A 19,796-nucleotide genomic window follows, 5' to 3' on the forward strand; every position below is an offset into this window, starting at 1 on the left:
TTTGCCAGAAGAATGTCAGAGACAGCTGAATGCACCATTCAGGGGGACCATTTTCCTTGAAACAGCAATTATAAATAAGGAATTTCCCAGATAAAGAGGTAATAAGATTAGAGATTAAGGAGGGAGGGGGTATTATACTTTACTTTATGTATATTTATCAATATATATATTTGGTTTTTTTTCTTTTCTCTTTCCTCTTTTCTTCCCTTTCCTTTTCTTTTCCTATTTTATGTGTCTTTGTTCGGTGTTATTAAATTTAATAAAACAGTCAACAGTATAAGAATATAACAAGAAGATTCTGCATGGACTTAGTTTAGTTCTTGAAATATTGTTAAGAGAATGAATTAATGTATTATTTTTATGAGCAATCCAATTTTGTGAATGGAGCCGAAAAAATCCGAATTTATTATATTTTATTTTGTACATTGATATCTTGTGTTGCAATTGTTTTGATAATTTTGTTATACTGTTGAATTATAAATAAATAATAAAAAAAAAATTTTTTTAAAAAAAAATGTTGGGTTTAGTGTCCCTTTAAGGACTAGGGCTATTTACTGTACCCACACATTATATACCGTTTTTCTCACCATTGAATGTACTTTTTAACGATACCATTATTTTCATCACATCTTATAATTAACTATAAAAAAAAATAATAAAATATGATGAGAAAATGAAAATAAACACACTTTTTCTAACTTTGACCCCCAAAATCTGTTACACATCTACAACCACCAAAAAACAACCATGCTAAATAGTTTCTAAATTTTGTCCCGAGTTTAGAAATACCCAATGTTTACATGTTCTTTGCAAGTTATAGGGCAATAAATACAAGTAGAATGTTGCTATTTCCAAAACATTTTTTTTCTAAATAAATAAATAAATAAATGTTTGAATACATATATTTAGAACTTTATATAAAAGTGCCCAACCATAGCTTAGAGTGTCACAGAAAATAAGACTTACTTACCCCAGGACACTCATCTACATGTAGTAGAAAGCCAAACCAGTACTGAAACGAGAATCAGTAGAGGTAATGGTATATATAAGAGTATATCGTCGATCTGAAAAGGGAGGTAAGAGATGAATCTCTACGACCGATAACAGAGAACCTATGAAATAGACCCCGTAGAAGGAGATCATTGCATTCAAATAGGCAATACTCTCCTCACATCCCTCTGACATTCACTGCACGCTGAGAGGAAAACCGGGCTCCAACCTGCTGCGGAGCGCATATCAACGTAGAATCTAGCACAAACTTACTTCACCACCTCCATAGGAGGCAAAGTTTGTAAAACTGATTTGTGGGTGTGGTGAGGGGTGTATTTATAGGCATTTTGAGGTTTGGGAAACTTTGCCCCTCCTGGTAGGAATGTATATCCCATACGTCACTAGCTCATGGACTCTTGCTAATTACATGAAAGAAATAAGTGATAGTTACATTGGAACACTGATATCTGTCAGGAATCCCTGAATATCCCTTGACATGTATATCTTTTTTTTTTAGTAGACAACCCAAAGTATTGATCTAGGCCCATTTTGGTATATTTCATGCCACCATTTCCGTGCCAAATGCGATCAAATAAAAAAAATTGTTCACTTTTTCACAAACTTTAGGTTTCTCACTGAAATGATTTACCAACAGCTTGTGAAAAAAACAGACTCCAAGTTAAAACTAACTGGAACCCCCCAGGTAAGCCTAAAAACTCCCATAAACATAATTTCCATGCTGAAACTGTTAGACTGCAAAGGGAAATACACAGACCTGACTAATGGCAAATATATACAATATACATTTAAAACTTTATAAGATAAAGTGCCAAACATAGCTGAGTGTGTGTTAAAAAATTATATATACTTACCAGAAGACACCCATCCACATATAGCAGACAGCCAAACCTGTACTGAAACATATTAGCAGAGGTAATGGTAGAGGAGTATAATGTCGATCTGTAAAGGGAGGCAGTAGATGAATCCCTGCGACAGATTTACAGAGAGCCTTAGAATAGATTTCCCATAGGTGAAAACATGGCATCATTAGGCAATACTCCCTACGCCTATCACAGAAGAAAATCAAGCACAACTTGCTTCACCACCTCCATGAGAGGCAAAGTTTGTAAAACTAAGGTATGAGTGAGGTGGGGGTGTATTTATAGGCATTTTGAGGTTTGGGAAACTTTGTCCCCTCCTGGAAGAAATGTATATCCCATATGTCACTAGCTCATGGACTCTTGCCACTTACATGAAAGAAATCCACCTTCCTGATTGCCCACCCTCACTGGAGAGTACCCAGCAAATAAATAAAAAAAAGTCCCTCACCCCTATTATGCATAGACCACTAGCCATGGGGGTAGAGACACAAGGACTCACTGTTAGAAGTCTTCAATCTTCTCACTGACTCTTAGGTTTGACAGAATCAGCCATTCTCTGCCAGGGACCTGTAGAGAAAGAAAGAACAGGGTAACCAACCCTGGCTTTCTGTCAAGGGGTAGCAATAAGGTTAGACATAAAGCGAGGACAACCTCGCCGCTTTCTAACTGCTAATAGCCAAAATTACTCTTACTAAAGAGATTAACATGGACACAGCTCGACCCCAATCCTTGCTTGCAGGGAAAAGTACCCATAAAAGGATTAAATATCTTCAGACACCAGCTTCGTACTTCCTCCATTGACAAAGGCAAAGAGAATGACTGGGGATTATGGGTAAGGAAAGTTACACTTAACATCTTTGCCTCCTACTGCTGGCCAGGAGTTGAATATTCCACTAGTAATTGGAATGACGCTGTGGAATCTCCATGTCATAGGGAAGAAATACATTTATTATCACATTCAATACCGAAGCTGTGAAGTCTACGAGACCACCATGAAAAGGGCAAGAAAAATATAGGAAGACGACAGACTACTGATCAGGTAACATGGCCCTCTGCACTTTCCTGCCAAAAGCCACCTAACCAGAGGCAAAACATAAAAATGACAGAATTTGGGGAGTTTATGCAAAAGGCAACCAACTAGCTGCTTTGCAAATCTGTTACACAGAGGCATCATTCTTAAATCCACTGTCCTCGAAGAAAGAGCAGTAAATACACCCTGAGCGAGGCTTCCCTGTAAAATAGTAAGCCTTCTGAATCAAAGCCTTGAACAGTCTACTCTTGAATTGTTACAATTTAAAAATATAAATCGCTTTATTACCCATTCCCCTGTTTTGCATAACCAACACAATTATATAAATATATGTTTTACCTCTGTGATTACCTTGTATCTAAGCCTCTGCAGACTGCCCACTTGGCTCAGTTCTTTTGAAAGACATGCATTTTAGCCAATCAGTGCTACCTAGGTTTAGCTTTCAACAAAGAATACCAAGGGAACATTCCAAGGGATCAAAGCAAATTTGATGATAAAAGTAAATTGGAAAGTTGTTAAATTCACAACTTTCCAATTTCAATACAAAGAAAACAAAATTTATGCTTACCTGATAAATTTCTCTCTCTTGTGGTGTATCCAGTCCACGGGTTCATCCATTACTTGTGGGATATTCTCCTTCCCAACAGGAAGTTGCAAGAGGACACCCACAGCAGAGCTGTCTATATAGCTCCTCCCCTAACTGCCACCCCCAGTCATTCGACCGAAGACAAGCAAGAAAATAGGAGAAACTATAGGGTGCAGTGGTGACTAATTTAAAAATAAAAAACACCTGCCTTAAAGTGACAGGGCGGGCCGTGGACTGGATACACCACAAGAGAAAGAAATTTATCAGGTAAGCATAAATTTTGTTTTCTCTTGTAAGGTGTATCAAGTCCATGGGTTCATCCATTACTTGTGGGATACCAATACCAAAGCTTTAGGACACGGATGAAGGGAGGGACAAGGCAGGTACTTAAACGGAAGGCAACACTGCCTGTAAGACCTTTCTCCCAAAAATAGCCTCCGAAGAAGCAAAGGTATCAAATTTGTAAAATTTGGAAAACGTATGAAGTGAAGACCAAGTCGCCGCCTTACAAATCTGTTCAACAGAGGCCTCATTTTTAAAAGCCCATGTGGAAGCTAACGCTCTAGTGGAATGAGCTGTAATTCTTTCAGGAGACTGCTGGCCAGCAGTCTCATAAGCTAAACGGATTATGCTTCTCAGCCAAAAAGAAAGATAAGATGCCGAAGCCTTTTGGTCTCTCCTCTGTCCAGAGTAGACGACAAACAATGCAGATGTTTGACGAAAATCCTTAGTAGCTTGTAAATAAAACTTTAAAGCACGAACCACGTCAAGATTGTGAAATAGACGTTTCTTCTTTGAAGAAGGATTAGGACACAGTGAAGGAACAACAATTTCCTGATTTATATTCCTATTAGATACTACCTTAGGAAGAAACCTAGGTTTGGTACGTAAAACTACCTTATCTGCATGGAAGATCAGATAAGGGGAATCATACTGCAAGGCAGATAACTCTGAAACTCGAGCCGAAGAGATAGCTACTAAAAACAGAACTTTCCAAGATAACAGTTTGATATCTATGGAATGCAAGGGTTCAAACGGAACCCCTTGAAGAACCTTAAGAACCAAATTTAAACTCCATGGCGGAGCAACAGGTTTAAACACAGGCCTGATTCTAACCAAAGCCTGACAAAACGCCTGAACGTCTGGAACATCAGCCAGGCGCTTGTGCAAAAGAATAGACAGAGCAGAAATCTGTCTCTTTAAGAAACTAGCCGATAATCCCTTTTCCAATCCATCTTGGAGAAAAGATAGTATCCTAGGAATCCTGACTTTACCCCACGTGTAACCCTTGGATTCACACCAATGAAGATATTTACACCATATCTTATGATAGATTTTCCTGGTGACAGGCTTTCGAGCCTGAATCAAGGACCGACTCTGAGAAACCACGCTTTGATAAAATCAAGCGTTCAATCTCCAAGCAGTCAGACGCAGAGAAACTAGATTTGGATGTTTGAATGGACCTTGGAGTAGAAGGTCCTGCCTCAGCGGCAGAGTCCATGGTGGGAAGGATGACATGTCCACCAGATCTGCATACCAAGTCCTGCGTGGCCACGCAGGTGCTATCAAAATCACCGAAGCTCTCTCCTGCTTGATCTTGGCAATCAGACGAGGGAGGAGAGGAAATGGTGGCAACACATAAGCCAGGCTGAAGGACCAGGGCACTGCTAGAGCATCTATCAGCGTTGCCTGGGGATCCCTTGACCTGGACCCGTAACGAGGAAGCTTGGCGTTCTGACGAGACGCCATCAGATCCAGTTCTGGTTTGCCCCATAGATGAATCAGCTGGGCAAATACCTCCGGATGGAGCTCCCACTCCCCCGGATGAAAAGTCTGTTGACTTAGAAAATCTGCCTCCCAGTTCTCTACTCCTGGGATATGGATAGCTGAGAGATGGCAAGAGTGAATCTCTGCCCATAGAATTATCTTGGAAACCTCCATCATGGCCAGGGGACTCCTTGTTCCCCCCTGATGGTTGATATATGCTACAGTCGTGATATTGTCCGACTGAAATCTGATGAACTTGGCCGCAGCTAGTTGAGGCCAAGCCTGAAGAGCATTGAATATCGCTCTTAGTTCCAGAATGTTTATCGGAAGGAGTCCACGAACACTGAGCCTTCAAGAAGTTCCAGACTGCGCCCCCAGCCCAGAAGACTGGCATCTGTCGTCACTATAGTCCACTCTGGCCTGCGGACAGATGGACCCGAGATAACCACCAGAGAAGAGAATCCCACTGGTTGAGCATGCAAAGTTGCAGTGGTCTGAGATGTAGGCGGGCAAACGGAACTATGTCCATTGCCGCTACCATTAGGCCGATCATTTCCATACACTGAGCCACTGATGGCCGAGGAGTGGAATGAAGAGCACGGCAAGAAGTTAGAAGCTTTGATATCCTGACTTCTGTCAGAAAATTTTTAATTTCACTGAATCTATTAGAGTTCCTAGGAAGGAAACTCTTGTGAGAGGAGAGAGAGAACTCTTTTCTATGTTCACTTTCCACCCATGACACCTCAAAAGGCCAGAACAATGTTCGTATGGGACTTGGCGATTTGAAGAGTAGACGCCTAAATCAGAATGTCGTCTAGGTAAGGGGCTACCGCTATGCCCCGTGGCCTTAGAACCGCCAGAAGGGACCCTAGAACCTTCGTAAAGATTCTTGGTGCCGTGGCTAACCCGAAGGGAAGAGCCACAAACTGGTAATGCCTGTCTAGGAAGGCGAACCTGAGGAACTGATGATGATCTCTGTGAATCCTTTAAGTCCACTGTAGTCATATATTGACACTCCTGGATCATAGGGAGGATGGTTCGGATTGTCTCCATCTTGAAGGATGGGACCCTGAGAAATTTGTTTAGGATCTTGAGATCCAAGATAGGTCTGAAAGTTCCCTCTTTCTTGGGAACTATAAACAGGTTTGAATAGAAACCCAGCCCCTGTTCCTCTCTTGGAACTGGGTGGATCACTCCCATAACCAGTGGGTCTTGAACGCAACGTAAGAATGCCTCTCTTTTTATCTGGTTTACAGATAGTTGTGAGAGATGAACCTTTGTATTCCAGAAGATATCCCTGGGAAACAATCTCTAGCGCCCAGGGATCCTGGACGTCTCTTGCCCAAGCCTGGGCGAAGAGAGAAAGTCTGCCTCCCACTAGATCCGGTCCCGGATCGGGGGCTACTCCTTCATGCTGTCTTAGATGCAGCTGCAGGTTTCTTGGCCTGCTTCCCCTTGTTCCAAGCCTGGTTAGGTCTCCAGACTGGTTTGGACTGGGCGAAATTTCCCTCTTGTTTTGCATTAGAGGAAGTTGAAGCTGCGCCACTCTTGAAGTTTCGAAAAGAACGAAAATTATTCTGTTTGGTCCTTAACTTATTGGACCTACCCTGAGGAAGGGCGTGGCCTTTTCCTCCAATAATATCAGAAATGATCTCCTTCAGACCAGGCCCGAATAGGGTCTATCCCTTGAAGGGGATGTTAAGAAGTTTAGACTTTGAAGTAACGTCTGCAGACCAGGACTTAAGCCATAGCGCCCTACGCGCCAACATGACAAAACCTGAATTCTTAGCCGTTAGTTTGGTTAACAGAAAAACGGCGTCAAAAATAAAGGATTTAGCTAACTTAAGAGCTTTAATCCTGTCTAGAATATCGTCTAACGGGGTCTCTACCTGCAGAGACTCCTCAAGAGACTCGAACCAAAAAGCCGCTGCAGCAGTAACTGGGGCTATGCATGCAAGAGGCTGGAGGATAAAACCTTGATGTATAAAAATTTTCTTAAGGAGGCCCTCCAATTTTTTTATCCATAGGATCTAGGAAAGCACAACTGTCCTCGACGGGGATAGTTGTACGCTTAGCTAGGGTAGAGACTGCTCCCTCCACCTTAAGGATCGTCTGCCACGAGTCCCGCATAGCGGCATCTATGGGAAATATCTTTTTGAAAGCAGGAGGGGGAGAGAACGGCACACCTGGTCTATCCCATTGCTTAGTAATAATTTCCGAAAACCTCTTAGGGACTGGAAAAACATCAGTGTAAACAGGCACTGCAAAGTATTTATCCATTTTACACAATTTCTCTGGAACCACAATGGGTTCACAGTCATCCAGAGTCGCTAAAACCTCCCTAAGCAATAAGCGGAGGTGTTCAAGCTTAAATTTAAATGCTGTAATTTCAGAATCAGGCTGAAGTAACGCCTTCCCTGAGTCTGAAATGTCACCCACAGATAGAAGCTCACCTGCCTCGGCTTCTGAGTATTGTGAGGGAATATCGGACACAGGCATTAAAGCGTCAGAAAGCTCTGTATTAGTTCTAGCCCCAGAGCTGTCTCGCTTTCCTTGTAACCCTGGCAGTTTGGAAAATACCTCTGTGAGGGTATTATTCATAACTGCCGCCATGTCCTGCAAGGTAAACGAATTAGACGCGCTAGATGTACTTGGCGTCACTTGAGCGGGAGTTATAAGTTCTGACACATGGGGAGAGTTAGATGGAATAATCTCCCTTTTTTTAGTCAGAGAATCCCCTGGAGATAAATCTTTAAGCGCCATAATATGGTCTTTATAGTTTATAGAAATTTCAGTACATTTGGTACACATTCTAAGAGGCGGTTCCACCATGGCTTCTAAACATATTGAACAAGGAGTTTCCTCTATGTCAGACATGTTTAACAGACTAGTAATGAGACAAGCAAGCTTGGAAAACACTTTAATAAAGGTAAAACAGCAATTAAATAAAAACGTTACTGTGCCTTTAAGAGAAAAAAAACTAACACAAACTGCAAAACAGTGAAAAAATATAGCAAATTCTTTGAAATTTTTACAGTGTGTGTAAGGGACTAAAGCAGCATTACACCCACTTGCAAATGGATGATTAACCCCTTAGGCCCCAAACCGGATTGAAAAACGTTAAAAGACAGTTGAGCACCCTGCCACAGCTCTGCTGAGGCTCCTACCTGCCCTCAAATACGATTCTGTGCAGAAATATACCCCTTGTAATGGTCCTCAGGTGTCAGAGGACTCCTCTAGGGAAGCTGGATGTCTCAGTCTGAATAAAAACTGCGCATTTACAGCGCTAAAATAGGCCCCTCCCACCATGTACTGGATGCCAGAGGGGCCTTAAGATAGGAGTATCTGATTAGCCATGTGGAAACTAGGCCCCAAATAAAGAGTTATCGCCCTCAGAGAAAAAAACAGAATTTATGTTTACCTGATAAATTACTTTCTCCAACGGTGTGTCCGGTACACGGCGTCATCCTTACTTGTGGGATATTCTCTTCCCCAACAGGAAATGGCAAAGAGCCCAGCAAAGCTGGTCACATGATCCCTCCTAGGCTCCGCCTACCCCAGTCATTCGACCGACGTTAAGGAGGAATATTTGCATAGGAGAAACCATATGGTACCGTGGTGACTGTAGTTAAAGAAAATAAATTATCAGACCTGATTAAAAAAACCAGGGCGGGCCGTGGACCGGACACACCGTTGGAGAAAGTAATTTATCAGGTAAACATAAATTCTGTTTTCTCCAACATAGGTGTGTCCGGTCCACGCGTCATCCTTACTTGTGGGAACCAATACCAAAGCTTTTAGGACACGGATGAAGGGAGGGAGCAAATCAGGTCACCTAAATGGAAGGCACCACGGCTTGCAAAACCTTTCTCCCAAAAATAGCCTCAGAAGAAGCAAAAGTATCAAACTTGTAAAATTTGGTAAAAGTGTGCAGTGAAGACCAAGTCGCTGCCCTACATATCTGATCAACAGAAGCCTCGTTCTTGAAGGCCCATGTGGAAGCCACAGCCCTAGTGGAATGAGCTGTGATTCTTTCGGGAGGCTGCCGTCCGGCAGTCTCGTAAGCCAATCTGATGATGCTTTTAATCCAAAAAGAGAGAGAGGTAGAAGTTGCTTTTTGACCTCTCCTTTTACCGGAATAAACAACAAACAAGGAAGATGTTTGTCTAAAATCCTTTGTAGCATCTAAATAGAATTTTAGAGCGCGAACAACATCCAAATTGTGCAACAAACGTTCCTTCTTTGAAACTGGTTTCGGACACAGAGAAGGTACGATAATCTCCTGGTTAATGTTTTTGTTAGAAACAACTTTTGGAAGAAAACCAGGTTTAGTACGTAAAACCACCTTATCTGCATGGAACACCAGATAAGGAGGAGAACACTGCAGAGCAGATAATTCTGAAACTCTTCTAGCAGAAGAAATTGCAACCAAAAACAAAACTTTCCAAGATAATAACTTAATATCAACGGAATGTAAGGGTTCAAACGGAACCCCCTGAAGAACTGAAAGAACTAAATTGAGACTCCAAGGAGGAGTCAAAGGTTTGTAAACAGGCTTAATTCTAACCAGAGCCTGAACAAAGGCTTGAACATCTGGCACAGCGGCCAGCTTTTTGTGAAGTAACACAGACAAGGCAGAAATCTGTCCCTTCAGGGAACTTGCAGATAATCCTTTTTCCAATCCTTCTTGAAGGAAGGATAGAATCCTAGGAATCTTAACCTTGTCCCAAGGGAATCCTTTAGATTCACACCAACAGATATATTTTTTCCAAATTTTGTGGTAAATCTTTCTAGTTACAGGCTTTCTGGCCTGAACAAGAGTATCGATAACAGAATCTGAGAACCCTCGCTTCGATAAAATCAAGCGTTCAATCTCCAAGCAGTCAGCTGGAGTGAAACCAGATTCGGATGTTCGAACGGACCCTGAACAAGAAGGTCTCGTCTCAAAGGTAGCTTCCAAGGTGGAGCCGATGACATATTCACCAGATCTGCATACCAAGTCCTGCGTGGCCACGCAGGAGCTATCAAGATAACCGACGCCCTCTCCTGATTGATCCTGGCTACCAGCCTGGGGATGAGAGGAAACGGCGGGAACACATAAGCTAGTTTGAAGGTCCAAGGTGCTACTAGTGCATCCACTAGAGCCGCCTTGGGATCCCTGGATCTGGACCCGTAGCAAGGAACTTTGAAGTTCTGACGAGAGGCCATCAGATCCATGTCTGGAATGCCCCACAGCTGAGTGACTTGGGCAAAGATTTCCGGATGGAGTTCCCACTCCCCCGGATGCAATGTCTGACGACTCAGAAAATCCGCTTCCCAATTTTCCACTCCTGGGATGTGGATAGCAGACAGGTGGCAGGAGTGAGACTCCGCCCATAGAATGATTTTGGTCACTTCTTCCATCGCCAGGGAACTCCTTGTTCCCCCCTGATGGTTGATGTACGCAACAGTTGTCATGTTGTCTGATTGAAACCGTATGAACTTGGCCCTCGCTAGCTGAGGCCAAGCCTTGAGAGCATTGAATATCGCTCTCAGTTCCAGAATATTTATCGGTAGAAGAGATTCTTCCCGAGACCAAAGACCCTGAGCTTTCAGGGATCCCCAGACCGCGCCCCAGCCCATCAGACTGGCGTCGGTCGTGACAATGACCCACTCTGGTCTGCGGAATGTCATCCCTCGTGACAGGTTGTCCAGGGACAGCCACCAACAGAGTGAGTCTCTGGTCCTCTGATTTACTTGTATCTTTGGAGACAAGTCTGTATAGTCCCCATTCCACTGACTGAGCATGCACAGTTGTAATGGTCTTAGATGAATGCGCGCAAAAGGAACTATGTCCATTGCCGCTACCATCAACCCGATCACTTCCATGCACTGAGCTATGGAAGGAAGAGGAACGGAATGAAGTATCCGACAAGAGTCTAGAAGTTTTGTTTTTCTGGCCTCTGTCAGAAAAATCCTCATTTCTAAGGAGTCTATTATTGTTCCCAAGAAGGGAACCCTTGTTGACGGAGATAGAGAACTCTTTTCCACGTTCACTTTCCATCCGTGAGATCTGAGAAAGGCCAGGACAATGTCCGTGTGAGCCTTTGCTTGAGGAAGGGACGACGCTTGAATCAGAATGTCGTCCAAGTAAGGTACTACAGCAATGCCCCTTGGTCTTAGCACAGCTAGAAGGGACCCTAGTACCTTTGTGAAAATCCTTGGAGCAGTGGCTAATCCGAAAGGAAGCGCCACGAACTGGTAATGTTTGTCCAGGAATGCGAACCTCAGGAACCGATGATGTTCCTTGTGGATAGGAATATGTAGATACGCATCCTTTAAATCCACCGTGGTCATGAATTGACCTTCCTGGATGGAAGGAAGAATAGTTCGAATGGTTTCCATCTTGAACGATGGAACCTTGAGAAACTTGTTTAAGATCTTGAGATCTAAGATTGGTCTGAACGTTCCCTCTTTTTTGGGAACTATAAACAGATTGGAGTAGAACCCCATCCCTTGTTCTCTTAATGGAACAGGATGAATCACTCCCATTTTTAACAGGTCTTCTACACAATGTAAGAATGCCTGTCTTTTTATGTGGTCTGAAGACAACTGAGACCTGTGGAACCTCCCCCTTGGGGGAAGTCCCTTGAATTCCAGAAGATAACCTTGGGAGACTATTTCTAGCGCCCAAGGATCCAGAACATCTCTTGCCCAAGCCTGAGCGAAGAGAGAGAGTCTGCCCCCCACCAGATCCGGTCCCGGATCGGGGGCCAACATTTCATGCTGTCTTGGTAGCAGTGGCAGGTTTCTTGGCCTGCTTTCCCTTGTTCCAGCCTTGCATTGGTCTCCAGGCTGGCTTGGCTTGAGAAGTATTACCCTCTTGCTTAGAGGACGTAGCACTTTGGGCTGGTCCGTTTCTACGAAAGGGACGAAAATTAGGTTTATTTTTTGCCTTGAAAGGCCGATCCTGAGGAAGGGCGTGGCCCTTACCCCCAGTGATATCAGAGATAATCTCTTTCAAGTCAGGGCCAAACAGCGTTTTCCCCTTGAAAGGAATGTTAAGTAGCTTGTTCTTGGAAGACGCATCAGCCGACCAAGATTTCAACCAAAGCGCTCTGCGCGCCACAATAGCAAACCCAGAATTCTTAGCCGCTAACCTAGCCAATTGCAAAGTGGCGTCTAGGGTGAAAGAATTAGCCAATTTGAGAGCATTGATTCTGTCCATAATCTCCTCAAAAGGAGGAGAATCACTATCGACCGCCTTTATCAGCTCATCGAACCAGAAACATGCGGCTGTAGCGACAGGGACAATGCATGAAATTGGTTGTAGAAGGTAACCCTGCTGAACAAACATCTTTTTAAGCAAACCTTCTAATTTTTTATCCATAGGATCTTTGAAAGCACAACTATCCTCTATGGGTATAGTGGTGCGTTTGTTTAAAGTGGAAACCGCTCCCTCGACCTTGGGGACTGTCTGCCATAAGTCCTTTCTGGGGTCGACCATAGGAAACAATTTTTTAAATATGGGGGGAGGGACGAAAGGAATACCGGGCCTTTCCCATTCTTTATTAACAATGTCCGCCACCCGCTTGGGTATAGGAAAAGCTTCTGGGAGCCCCGGCACCTCTAGGAACTTGTCCATTTTACATAGTTTCTCTGGGATGACCAACTTGTCACAATCATCCAGAGTGGATAATACCTCCTTAAGCAGAATGCGGAGATGTTCCAACTTAAATTTAAATGCAATCACATCAGGTTCAGCTTGTTGAGAAATGTTCCCTGAATCAGTAATTTCTCCCTCAGACAAAACCTCCCTGGCCCCATCAGACTGGGTTAGGGGCCCTTCAGAAATATCATTATCAGCGTCGTCATGCTCTTCAGTATCTAAAACAGAGCAGTCGCGCTTACGCTGATAAGTGTTCATTTTGGCTAAAATGTTTTTGACAGAATTATCCATTACAGCCGTTAATTGTTGCATAGTAAGGAGTATTGGCGCGCTAGATGTACTAGGGGCCTCCTGAGTGGGCAAGACTCGTGTAGACGAAGGAGGGAATGATGCAGTACCATGCTTACTCCCCTCACTTGAGGAATCATCTTGGGCATCATTGTCATTGTCACATAAATCACATTTATTTAAATGAATAGGAATTCTGGCTTCCCCACATTCAGAACACAGTCTATCTGGTAGTTCAGACATGTTAAACAGGCATAAACTTGATAACAAAGTACAAAAAACGTTTTAAAATAAAACCGTTACTGTCACTTTAAATTTTAAACTGAACACACTTTATTACTGCAATTGCGAAAAAACATGAAGGAATTGTTCAAAATTCACCAAATTTTCACCACAGTGTCTTAAAGCCTTAAAAGTATTGCACACCAAATTTGGAAGCTTTAACCCTTAAAATAACGGAACCGGAGCCGTTTTGAACTTTAACCCCTTTACAGTCCCTGGTATCTGCTTTGCTGAGACCCAACCAAGCCCCAAGGGGAATACGATACCAAATGACGCCTTCAGAAAGTCTTTTCTAAGTAACAGAGCTCCTCTCACATGCGACTGCATGCCATGCCTCTCAAAAACAAGTGCGCAACACCGGCGCGAAAATGAGGCTCTGCCTATGCTTTGGGAAAGCCCCTAAAGAATAAGGTGTCTAAAACAGTGCCTGCCGATATTATTATATCAAAATACCCAGATAAAATGATTCCTCAAGGCTAAATATGTGTTAATAATGAATCGATTTAGCCCAGAAAAAGTCTACAGTCTTAATAAGCCCTATTTTGAAGCCCTTATTTACGATCGTAATAAACATGGCTTACCGGATCCCATAGGGAAAATGACAGCTTCCAGCATTACATCGTCTTGTTAGAATGTGTCATACCTCAAGCAGCAAGAGACTGCTCACTGTTCCCCCAACTGAAGTTAATTGCTCTCAACAGTCCTGTGTGGAACAGCCATGGATTTTAGTGACGGTTGCTAAAATCATTTTCCTCATACAAACAGAAATCTTCATCTCTTTTCTGTTTCTGAGTAAATAGTACATACCAGCACTATTTCAAAATAACAAACTCTTGATTGAATAATAAAAAACTACAGTTAAACACTAAAAAACTCTAAGCCATCTCCGTGGAGATGTTGCCTGTACAACGGCAAAGAGAATGACTGGGGTAGGCGGAGCCTAGGAGGGATCATGTGACCAGCTTTGCTGGGCTCTTTGCCATTTCCTGTTGGGGAAGAGAATATCCCACAAGTAAGGATGACGCCGTGGACCGGACACACCTATGTTGGAGAAAACTTCCTATTTTTTAAAATCATGTAAACGTTTTGTCCCTAAGTAATATAAGCATTAACATGAGTATTACCCTGTTCTGTAAGCATGATTCCAGTCGCTGTTAAATCACTTACCTCAGTACACAAGGCTAATCAGGCTTACCTCAGTACACAAGGCTCTGTCAGCATGGCTCTGTCAGCATTTTCTAGAACTCATATCATCTCTCTAGAAATAAAAATACTGAACATACCTCAAAGCAGGTAATCTGCAGGCCGTTCCCCCAACTGAAGTTGTCCCATATTCTGTGTGAGAACAGCAGTGGACCTTAGTTACAAACTGCTAAGATCATCAAATCTCCAGGCAGAACTCTTCTTCTAATTTCTGCCTGAGAGTAAAACAGTACAACGCTGGTACCGTTTAAAAATAAACTCTTGATTGAAGGTAAAACTACACTAAGTCACCACATAGCTCCTGATACTTCCTTTCTTGTCGAGAGTTGCAAGAGAATGACTGGGGGTGGCAGTTAGGGGAGGAGCTATATAGACAGCTCTGCTGTGGGTGTCCTCTTGCAACTTCCTGTTGGGAAGGAGAATATCCCACAAGTAATGGATGAACCCGTGGACTGGATACACCTTACAAGAGAAATAACCATAATTTCCTTACATATTGTATCCAAAGAAACGACCTTTGGCAGAAATGAATACATTTTCCGTATAAGCTGCCTTATGCTAATGAATAATAACTAAAGGAGGTCCACAGGACAAAGCTGAACATTTAGAAACATCCCTAGCTGAAGAAGCTAGACAACAACTTTCCAGGATAACAATTGAGATCCAACTCATGCACTGGTTCAAAAGTTGGGGATTGAAGAACGCTCAACACCAAGTTTAGACTTCAAGGAAAAGAAGCTGGCTGAAACACTATTTTAATAGACCAGTGTCTTAACAAATGTCTGGAAGCTTAGCAATCTTCCTATGATACAGCAGAGACAGAGCAGAAATCTGTCCCCTCAGAACGGTCTGACAAACCTTTCTCCGGAATGTTCCAAATGCACATACCTAGTTAAAATAGCTATAGGCTTTCCTGCATTAGATATGTGTAAAGGGGCCATATGATAACCAAGTAGCTGCTACCAATGCAGAGCAGCAGTAAAAGATCTGGAATCTTACTACATTAATGCTAATGTGTTTGCTTCAGCAGTTTTTATTCTTCAATATAATATCAAATATAACATTTTGGGTTACTATACAGGGCCCCTGGGCTAAATATTGCCAGTCCTCCGCTAAAAATAAAAAACTGTATTATGGCTCAGTCTGAATATTACATACAAATCAAATAACTAGGACATGTAGGTGTGTGGACAGATGCAGACATTCCACCCAGATTACCTTCTTAAAGGGACAGTCTAGGCCAAAATAAACTAAAGGATCAGTTTGCAGAGGCTTAGATACAAGATAATCACAGAGGTTAAAAGTATATTATTATTATAACTGTGTTGGTTATGCAAAACTGGGGAATGGGTAATAAAGGGATTATCTATCTTTTAAAACAATAACAATTCTTGAGTAGACTGTCCCTTTAATCTCTATACATGATAAAGGACGGCTCTCTTCTGCAGCACGAACAAAGAGCTATGATTTTTTATGACAACTGAGAGTGCATGCTGCAGTTTCTTAAATTTAACCCCACACACAGGGAAGGCATGGGGTCCTTGCTCTCCAATCACCCAGGAAGAAAGATGCATGGGGGTAAGACAAAGGTCTATTGAAAAAGTTGTGTAATAAAGAAAGAAAAAAAGTCAGTTTTCTGTTTTTCCTCTAAAATTTATTCCAGGCAGTTGGCTGAACTGGACTGTCCTATCAAATACCAAGTTACCTGGCAACCCTAGCTACTACAGGGACTGGGGGGGGGGGGGACCATAGGAAACTCAATGCTTATATGTGCATTGGAGCACCAGTCTTCGAGGCATATCATCAATGTAGATACTGAACTAAAATTAATCTTATCTTTTTCACAGACCACACAAACAGCATCTCTGCCATTCGCCTGGTCTGCCAACACCGTGTGACAAATGCAAATAGCTGGATGATCAGGGGAAGGGGACAATGAAACTTAGGTACAAAGCTAAATTTTTAAGGTGTAATGGGTGCGTAAGATAAGTTGAGCACTGGCCTAACTTATTCAAATAACAAGAACCTGAACTGAATCAAACAGGGAGGGTTATATATAGATTACTTTCAAAACTCTCAAACCTCTGGGAGGCATCTCTACAGATTCCTGTGGTCAGAGACCATTATAAACACCAGTACACTTATGGCTCTATGAGATTTTTAGTGAAAGCCTTATTACCAACAGTAATAATGTGGTAACTTAACAAATATGGTCTTCTTTGGTCTATATGCCTTTACCTTCCAGGCACTTTTGGGGGAGTCCTGCTCCTGCCTTTGTTTTCACCAAGCGTTGCGTGATCTTGAGGGTGTGAAGAAAAGCTCTGTTGCTTGTTGACAGAAGCTTGCTGTAGACGAGGAGGTGCAGCCTGTGGCTTCGGCACTTTAATGGGGCCCTTTTGTCCTCTGTAATCTCTCTCTACAGCTAAGAAATAATAGTCCAAAAATTACATCACTCACAGAGGTTACAAAAAAAGAGAGAGAAAAAAAAGTATCTTACCAGTTTGGACATTAAGACCACTTGTGCTAGTCTTCTTTATCCTTTTTCCAGCTACAGTATTCCAGCCATCACTACTGTTGATTGTCAGTGGAATTGGTTTAAGGTTTTTCAGCTGAACTGTATGTCTGCATAAAGTTGAAAAATAAGAATCTACTGTCACATAAGCTGCAATACATAGTGATTTTGTCACATCATATTGAATTCGAGAAAAAGTTTTTTGTTTTTTTTTAAATGTGGTCACTGTAAAATGACCAGACAGTTTCAAGATGTATCTGCTGTTTTGCTAAACTGTTTTCCTACAGTCATTTTGAAATTACCTGAACAAATTTGTAGTAGTATGAACATGCAGTAATTAAACATATTCAAATACTGTAGTATTAAAAGTGTTACATAAATACTGTTTACATTTAAAATGACATTTACAGGAAATGTATTTATATGCCCAACAAATAATTAAGTACAGGTAGCCCTCAGTTTACGCCGGGGTTAGGTTCCAGGAGGAATGGTTGTAAATCGAAACCGTTGTAAATTAAAACCCAGTTTATAATTTAAGTCAATGGGAAGTGAGGGAGTTAGGTTCCATGCCCCTCTCAAAATTGTCATAAGTAACACACAATACATTATTTTTAAAGCTTTGAAATGAAGACTTTAAATGCTAAACAGCATTATAAACCTAATAATATAGATTGTATCATCATCAAACTAAGTTTAATGAACAAAAACATTTGCTAAACATCACCTAATAAAATCATTACACAACAGATTGCATTATCATCAAACTAAGTTTAATGAACAAAAACTTTTTTTACTTGCATTTTTCTGCAATCAGTTCTCTGCATTGTTAGCATGTTAAATAATATTGGTTCTGCACCTATTCTATGCATTTCAATCTGCAGTGATTAATAGGCAGTTAGGCACCCTCATCTCAAGCAGCTGGACAGGAAGATAATAGGGAAGTGGCTGCAAGATCTTGCTCGATAGGTCTTGTCTGATATGTGTACACAGATCAATTTCAGGCTGTTAAACTAGCTTAAAGGGACAGTAAACCTTAAAAATAATGTTATATAATTCTGCACATAGTGCAGAATTATATAACATTATATTAGCCAAACATTATTAAAACATAATTTCCCCTATTAATTTTTTTTAAAAAAGCGCTATTTCACAGACCCGCTCTCTGCTGTTATATATTTGTGACAGGAGCGAGCTGCACTTAGTCTTATGGCGCGGTCGGGCCAGGCTGTGACTATACAGCTGGCCCGATGCGCTGAGTAAATATAACAGACCCGCTCAGCAGAGAGCGGGTCTGTGAAACAGCGCTTTTTTTAAAAAATTAATAGGGGAAATTATGTTTTAATAATGTTTGGCTAATATAATGTTATATAATTCTGCACTATGTGCAGAATTATATAACATTATTTTTAAAGTTTACTGACACTTTAACTTTGCTGAAACACAAGCGGACAGCTCCACCTACTGGCTATTTTAATTAGTGCACTGATTTTTAATGCATTTCAATAGCAGTCCCATGAATGAAAAAAAAGGTTGTTATTCTGAAATGGCGCAAATTGAACCGGCGTAAAACGAGGGCCACCTGTATCTAATCTCTATATAGAGACAGCTGCTGCAATTATAAAGAGGAGCAAGTTTCCAAAAGTCTGACAAGAAAACATTGTGTCATTTAGAACAGATGGGAATACATTTTTAAACATGCTCTTAAATGAGAAAATATTTTACTAGTGTGCCTTTAATTATATGGAAATCTATTTTTATTTTAGAGTCAACAGTCATTCATCCTACTATACAAATTGAATTTAAATATTTGCCCTTAAAATAACCAAGAATTTAGTCTCTCTCTGTGAAACGATCAGGCTATTTTAGTATTATTTTATTTATAAAACTAAACAAAACAAAAAAAAAATCACTTGACCAGCTCCACTATGTCAGCCGTATAAAGTCAGCCCAGGATCTAACCCAACTGCTAGCGTGAAAAGTAGAACACACGCTAGCACACTGAGGAATATCCAGGACGTGACCCACTCAGGAAACAAAATAAGCAGGATACAAGGTTCTCCCAAAAGAAATAGTAACTCTGTATATCTTCTTGATAACTGGATTGACACACAGGATAATAGTAAAATAATGTCCCTTTAAGCAGGTTATCAGCAAACAAATGATAATTGAAAATAATGTCCCTTTAAGCAGGTTATCAGCAAACAAATGATAATTGTTCCTCTTTAGCAGGTTAGCAAGAAACAAAGTTAATGTCCCTTTAAGCAGGTTATCAGCAAACAAAAGATAATGCTCCTTCTTTGCACTTTTGCAACAAATAAAGATAATGTCCCTTTAAACAGGTTATCAGCAAACAAACGATAAATGCTCCTTCTTTGCAGGTTTGCAACAAATAAAGATAATGTCCCTTTAAACAGGTTATCAGCAAACAAACGATAAATGCTCCTTCTTTGCAGGTTTGCAACAAATAAAGATAATGTTCTTTTAAGCAGGTTATCAGCAAACAAATAATAAATGCTCCTTCTTTGCAGGTTTGCAACAAACAAAGATAATGTTCTTTTAAGCAGGTTATCAAACATTTTGAGGCAAGCAAGGTCTGACTAACAAGGGTG

The 19,796-nt window shown here is 41.4% G+C and overlaps 1 protein-coding gene across 1 annotated transcript in view; it reads right to left on the bottom strand.

The window, feature by feature from the left end:
* The window catches only part of OTUD4 (OTU deubiquitinase 4), a 660,142-nt gene that overhangs the window by 312,850 nt on the left and 327,496 nt on the right, over positions 1-19,796 (bottom strand). The window contains exons 12-13 of the mRNA XM_053700214.1: positions 17,173-17,297; positions 16,914-17,097 (exon numbers count right to left, since the gene is read on the bottom strand). Of these exons, the coding sequence (XP_053556189.1) occupies positions 16,914-17,097; positions 17,173-17,297 (309 nt within the window). The remainder of the gene's footprint in view (positions 1-16,913; positions 17,098-17,172; positions 17,298-19,796) is intronic.

The sequence above is a fragment of the Bombina bombina genome, chromosome 2 (genome assembly GCF_027579735.1).
Source record: "Bombina bombina isolate aBomBom1 chromosome 2, aBomBom1.pri, whole genome shotgun sequence".
Classification (NCBI taxonomy): domain Eukaryota; kingdom Metazoa; phylum Chordata; class Amphibia; order Anura; family Bombinatoridae; genus Bombina; species Bombina bombina.